Here is a 6,599-nt window from a genome sequence, read left to right on the forward strand (position 1 = left end):
CAGGTAGGCCACACCCCTGGGGAAACTCCCCCTAGACTGACCGGCCGCTTAGGACATAGTCATGTGATCCATCATGAGAAACAACACTCACAAGTGAAGTCCAGCCAAGTTGACAGATCTTCAACTATCACAGTGCCTAAGGCACTTGATGGCTAACCAGAAGGCTGGTGGTTCAAACCCACCAGCCACTCCTTGGAAGGAAGGTTGGGAAGTAGTTCTGTAGCGATACTGCCTCGGCAACCCAAGGAGGGGTCTCTATGAGTCAGGGCCGACTCGACGACACACAACACCAACCAGCAACAGATCACTAAAGGCTAAGAAAGGGGAAGACCCTCCACAAGAGGGATTGACCCAGTAACTGCAAAGATGGGCTCAAGCACAGCAACAATTATGAGGCTGGTGCAGGACTGGGCAGGATTTCATTCTGCTGTCCATAGGGTCGCTATGAATTGGAGCCTACTCCACAGCATCTAACAACAACAAGAAAGGCTAAGAGCACAGGCCATACAGACAGACACCTGGGTTCAAATCCTAGTTCCACCACTTCTCACCCATGGGACCTTGGGCAACCTAAGTCATAATTTCCTCAACTATAAAATGGGTATGATAATGGTGTTGTGGTTATGTGCCGTCAAGTCGGCCTGACTCACAGCCACCCCTCTTTGGGTTTCCCAGGTATTATCACTATGGAAGTAGATTGTCCAACCTTCCTTCCGAGAAGTGGCTGGTGGGTTTGAACCACCAGCCTTCTGGTTAGCAGTCAAGTGCCTTAGGCACTATGCTACCAGAGCTCCTGGGTATAATAATAGTACCCCTGTATTAAGGCTGGATTAAGAATTAAATAAACTAGATCTAAAAACTCATCATAGAGTTTGGAACACAGTAATTTTCAATATTAGTTATTATGATCATTATTATTTATATCATATCTTTATGATCATTATTGTTACCATTTTAGAAATGAAGGAACTCATGGCTGTCTCTCCATTCCTAGGGCAGGAAATGAAACCCACCAGGTACTCCTCAGAAGGAAGAATGGGCAACCTGCTTCCATAGAGAATCCCAGGGAGGGTTGCTATGAGTTGACTCCAATTGGTCCAACTGATGTCCAATTGGTCTTCTTATCTTCGGGATTAAAAAAATACCCAGTATATAAATACAAATAAAAAAACCAGTTGCTGGAGAGTCACTCTGATTTGTGGTAATCCCATGTGTGTTAGGGTAGAACTGTGCTCCACGGGGTCATCAATGGATGATTTTTCAGAAGTGGGTCACAAGGCCTGACTTCAGAGGCAGCTCTGGGTAGATTAGAACTGCATTCGCCATTTGCACCCTCAGAGCCTCCATCCAACACACAGAATGCATTTAATAAAAGGGTTAAAAAAAATTAATTACTAAATTGATTTACACTGTTACTGCAGCTTTTTTCATAGACTGCCTAGTAAGGTTTGGGGCCCATGCTTTATCCTTTCCACTTAACAGGATTAAGTCTGTTTTTAACAATGATGTCTCATTGCTCCAGGGCATGCAGCTTGGAATCTTGACCAAAAGAAACTAAACTCACTGCCATCTAGTGGATTCGACTCATAGCAACCCCTCCTCTGGTTTCTGAGGTGCTGGTGGTTCAAACCCACCAGCCACTCCTCCTCTGAAGGAAGATGGGGCAATCTACTTCTGTAGTGATACTGCCTCTGAAACCCAAGGAGGGGTCGCTATGAGTCAGGTCTGACTCGATGGCACATAAGAACAACAACATCTCTACCTAGATACCAGGTAGGTAGGTATCTCTACCTATCTCTAGAAGTAGGTTGTCTAATCCTCCTTCTGAGTGGCTGGTGGGTTTGAACCATCAGCCTTCTGGTTAGCAGTCAAATGCTTTAGGCATTACACCACGAGAGCTCCTAATGGACCTTTTAATTCTATTCCAGAGCAGATCATCATGTCCAGGTCAAACCTAGAACTCATTTATCTGTTTGAGAGCCCTCAGTCAACAATGTTCATTCTACAAACATTTGCTAAGCACCTACTCAATGCCAGATATGTGCCATGTATGGGAAGTGAAGAAATGGATGAAAAAAGAATTCCTGTCTTCTAGGGAGCATCCTCAGCACACTGATCTTTTTCAGGGAGGCCTTTTGTCACTCATCCATTGTTTTATATATTCATTTACATGTCAACACCTGCTCTGCTGCAGGGTTATGCTAGGCATTAATATTACACCACGGAGCAACACATGGTCCCAGCCACCAAGTAAACAGATGGTCTATAAGGGAGAGAGATCAATAACTCATCAAAGTGTCACATGTGGATGTGGCAGAAGGGAGAAATAAGGCTAGTGGGCTGGGAAGAAGCCATCAGGATGGCATTCCTCCATGGTTTCACTGAATTTTGAAACATGAGTAGCAAGCAGGGAGCTCTACATGGGTAAAGGCATGGAAATGCACAAGGTCTCAGTACACTTGAGAAGCCACCAGTTGTTCTGTATGGATGGAAAAGGGCTGTGTATTTGTGGGTAGTAGTTAAGGCAGATGCCAACTCACGGAGAGTCTTCAGTGCTGAGTTTGAACATTTTCCTGGAAGCTCTTCAGAACCCTTGAAGATTTTGAAGTGAAAGAATCTCTCTGAGGGTGTTCCATAGTGAAGAGAAGGGAGAGGAGACAGATGGGTACAGGGAAGAGGCTGTTATAATAGGAGAGGAGGACTCTGATGAGGGTTTGAATTAAGACTGTGAAGGTGAGGATGGAAGGATATTGGGTAACTGCAGTGCTGATGGAGGAGACTGACATCTTCATTTGTGTCATGCCCTGGTGACTGACACAGGCCTCCAGGGGTAGGAAGGCTCATCAAACCAAACCGCACTCACTGTCTTGGAGTCCAGTTGACTCATAGCGACTCCTCCCTGGGTTTCCGAGGCGTTATCTCTATGGAAGCAGATTGCTCATTCTTCCTTCTGAGGAGTACCTCGTGGGTTTGAACCACCAGGCTTCTGATTAGCAGTCAAATGCCTTAGGGACTATGCCACCAGAGTTCCCAGGAAGGCTCAGCGAGAAGACTTCACCTTGCCTGTCCAGCTTGGATCCTGGGACAGTTGTAACCAGTGTCCACCAGGGGGCACCCGTCAACAACACAAAAACCTGAGCCATCAAAGGCCAAAGTTTAAAATAGGACAAGACCAAGGGATATTGACAAAAACTAAACTTTGTAACTTAGCTATCTATCCACAAGCCTTAAAAATAAATAAACAGATATACAAAATGAATCAGCCACTTCAAAGCCTACAAAGGATAATATTATCATATTCCTACATCAATCCTCCTAACTCGAAAAATAGTAAGAATAAGGGCAAAATGCAGGAGGGTCAACTTTAAACACAAGCGAAGCTTGTCCCAGCTGTAGATAAACTTCAAAAGTGAAAAAGACCTCCCATCCAAGCCCCAGGAGAGTCACCTCAGGGCATCTGTCCTGGCTTTACCTTACAGATACAGGTGAAATACACAAGCAAGAGCCGCCAGACCTCCCAAGCCACAGCTCCCACACATCCTGGAGAAGAGGCTCTCTGGCTTGTCCGCAGCTGGCCCTGCACGTTCCCACTCTGAGCCAGGTTCTCATGTATAAAGACCAGCCTCCAGCAACTTCCCAGGTTCACCTTGCATGGTGGAAAGGGGACACTATTTTTCATTGCAACCTGCAGACAGGGAAGACTAGGTTCCGCCACAGCACCAGGGCTTCCTGATGGCACCCACAGCAGCCTTTCTTGCTCACTGCCCTGAAGCAAGGGACCAAGAGAAGGCTGCACACATAAGGGCTGGAACGGACTCTTGTAATCTGATTTGCACTGGTTGAACTTGAGGAAAACAAAAAGACTCACAAATGTAGCAAACATCATCATAATAAACTGAGAAAAAAAGTTGAAGTTGTCAAGGATTTAATTCTACTTGGATCAACAATTAATGTCCATGGAAGCAGCAGTCAAGAAATAAATGAAGTTCTGCTTCAAAAGACCTCTTTTAAGTCTTTAAAAGCAAAGATGTCACTTTGACGATTAAGGTGCACCTGACCCATACTATGTTCTTTTCAGTCTCCTCCTATGCATGAGAAAGCTGGCAAATGGAAAAGGTAGACTGTTTTGGTTACCAAGTGCTGCTCTTACGGAAGATACCACAAATGGGATGGCTTGAACAAAAAGTTTATTTTCTTACAGTTTTGGAGGCTAGAAGTCTGAGTTCAAAGTACCAGGCTCTATGGGCTGGGTGAAAGCCCTTCAACCTTGGGCTTCACCTCTGCCTCCTGCTCCCAGCCCACTGAGGCTAGAGGCTTTCTTCACTCAGGCAGCTGCTGGCCGCTGCAGTTGACAAGCCCACACGATCAACAAGTAAAAAGGCACAGTGCCAATGTTACCAAACAACACAGCAGGCCACTAATTCAAGTCCAGAAGAAGTCTCAAGATCAGCAAGGCACGGCAGGCTGCTGAACAACGACTCATCTACATGCAAGGTTCAAGCATGCCAAAAAGCTAGAGACTTTCTTCAAAGGTGCTTCTTATACACTGGAAGCAGTCCACATCCCAAAAGCAGCTACTTACTCAGCTGCTCTAGTGATTCCACCATGGAACTGATTGCCAGTCTCTCCATGGGGAATAACTACATCCAGCTGCCCAGTCACTCAAAGCCAAGCCCAGCCACGTTGACAACAACCTTAACTACTACATATGTTGAACAGAACTAGTACCTTTGAATTATGATGTTGGCAAAAAATACTGAATATACCATGGGCTGCCAGAAGAATGAACAAATCTGTCTGAGAAGAAATACAACTGGAATACTTTATAGAAGGAAGGAAGGCAAGACTTTCACTCACTTACACTGGAAATGCCATCGAGAAAGACCAGTGTCTAGACAAGGACGTGGTTGGTAAAGTAGAGAAAATGCGAAAATGAAGGAAACCCTCAATGAGATGGACTGACACAATATTCTCAACAATGGACTCAAACACACCAATGATCAAGAAAATAGCATACAATCAGGCTATATTTCATTGTTATACATAATAAAGTAGCCATGAGTTGGAATTGACTCAATACCAATTAACATCAACAACAATACAGGGAATCTTGCCAGATGTGAGATGTAAGTCGGCCACACTCAGAATATCCACTCTGTGACCTTTTTCTGCTGCCAAGAGCTACCTCCCAAGTACAGGCACCCACCACCCTCGTTCAGTCTGTGTGCACTCCAGATCAGAAGCCATAAAAACGTCCTCTTTGGAGTCCATTTAAGGACCTGGTTTCAAATTTGGGCACCATCACTCACCAGCCTGGCAACCTCAAGAGCAAGATTCCCCTGACCTGCCATTGCCTTTCCTGTCAAGTGCCAGGAAGGCACCGTGCCTGCCCCACGCAGGGCTGCAGTGAAGACTAAATGAGATCATGTCTAAGGAAGGGCTTGGAGAGCAGCAAGTGCCTCACACGCGAGCTCTGCCTCCTTCCCAGGCTTCAGTTTAACTCAGCCACATTCCAGGATTCCAGAGCTATGACTCAAGCCCTGCAATAAGAAGAGCTTCCAAACGCTTGTAGGAATTAAAATGGGTTTCGTGGAAAGGTGGCCAGGTGGAAACACTCTCTGGTCTAAGTTTCAAGTAAAACGAAAAAGAAAGAAAGAAAGAAAGAAACCCAAATTTCTTTTTTCCACCTTCCATTTTCTTGTATTTTGTTTATAACTAAAGTAATGCATGAATACAAGCTCAATTGCAAAAACATACACAAGTACATACAGTAGAAGGTGAACTTTCCCTCCTCTCGCACAATCCTTTTTGATTTCACTCTCTTCCCCATGGAACACACACACTTACAGTTTTTCCTAGCATGATTTTAGGTAAATGCAATCATACTGTATATACATACTAACAATGTGCCTTAGAGGAAGTTGCATTTCAAAAGTGAGTTTCCTTCAATACCCAGGTACAACTATACAATTTCAGACCATGGTCACCGGGGGTGGGGAAAAAGAATGGTGTATTTTATTGTTGAGAAGTATTTTTTCTTAATAAAAAAGTCACTCTTGCCATTAAAGAGTATGAAGCAGGTAAAGTGTGAATGTGGTGCCTCAGAGGGGAAAATGCCTTTGCTCCCTTAACCATCTGGGAAGGTTCAGGTGTTTTGAGTAATGAAACTTAAGGAAATTAAAACTTCCCAGAATTTTCCTGTGTTATTTTAAAAACCCCAATTTCTTTGCCTCCTTTTCCAGTCTAAGCCTGATGATGCTCACTGACAATGCTTTGCATTGAAAACAGAACCCCCCACCCCGGTTCCCCTGCAGTGTTGTTTTCTACTTTACCTGCAAATTTCTTCAACAGATGTGATGGGGACTTCTTAAATTCTGGTTCATATTTCATTGTAGCAGTTTAAGGATGAACAGAGGTATCAAATGAACCTGGAAAACAGCATATTCAACACACTCCGGACCTCATGGAGAGAAGGTTTTAACATTATGTAACTCAAAATAAACACAGTTAAGTATAGAGAGTGAAGCCTGTAACAAAAGAGAGAGAGAGATCACTGAGGTCCCAGCTGGACAGGTCTGTGCCGCTTGGTGGGACTTACT

The 6,599-nt window shown here is 44.5% G+C and overlaps 1 protein-coding gene across 1 annotated transcript in view; it reads right to left on the minus strand.

The window, feature by feature from the left end:
* TEX29 (testis expressed 29) overlaps positions 1-6,390 on the minus strand; it is a 42,562-nt gene extending 36,172 nt beyond the window's left edge. Inside the window, exon 1 of the mRNA XM_007942414.1 lies at positions 6,333-6,390. Coding sequence (XP_007940605.1) covers positions 6,333-6,390 — 58 coding nt within the window. The remainder of the gene's footprint in view (positions 1-6,332) is intronic.
* Positions 6,391-6,599: the final 209 nt, after the last annotated feature.

The sequence above is a fragment of the Orycteropus afer genome, unplaced genomic scaffold (genome assembly GCF_000298275.1).
Source record: "Orycteropus afer afer isolate SDZICR_OR568_19922 unplaced genomic scaffold, OryAfe1.0 scaffold00089, whole genome shotgun sequence".
Classification (NCBI taxonomy): Eukaryota; Metazoa; Chordata; class Mammalia; order Tubulidentata; family Orycteropodidae; genus Orycteropus; species Orycteropus afer.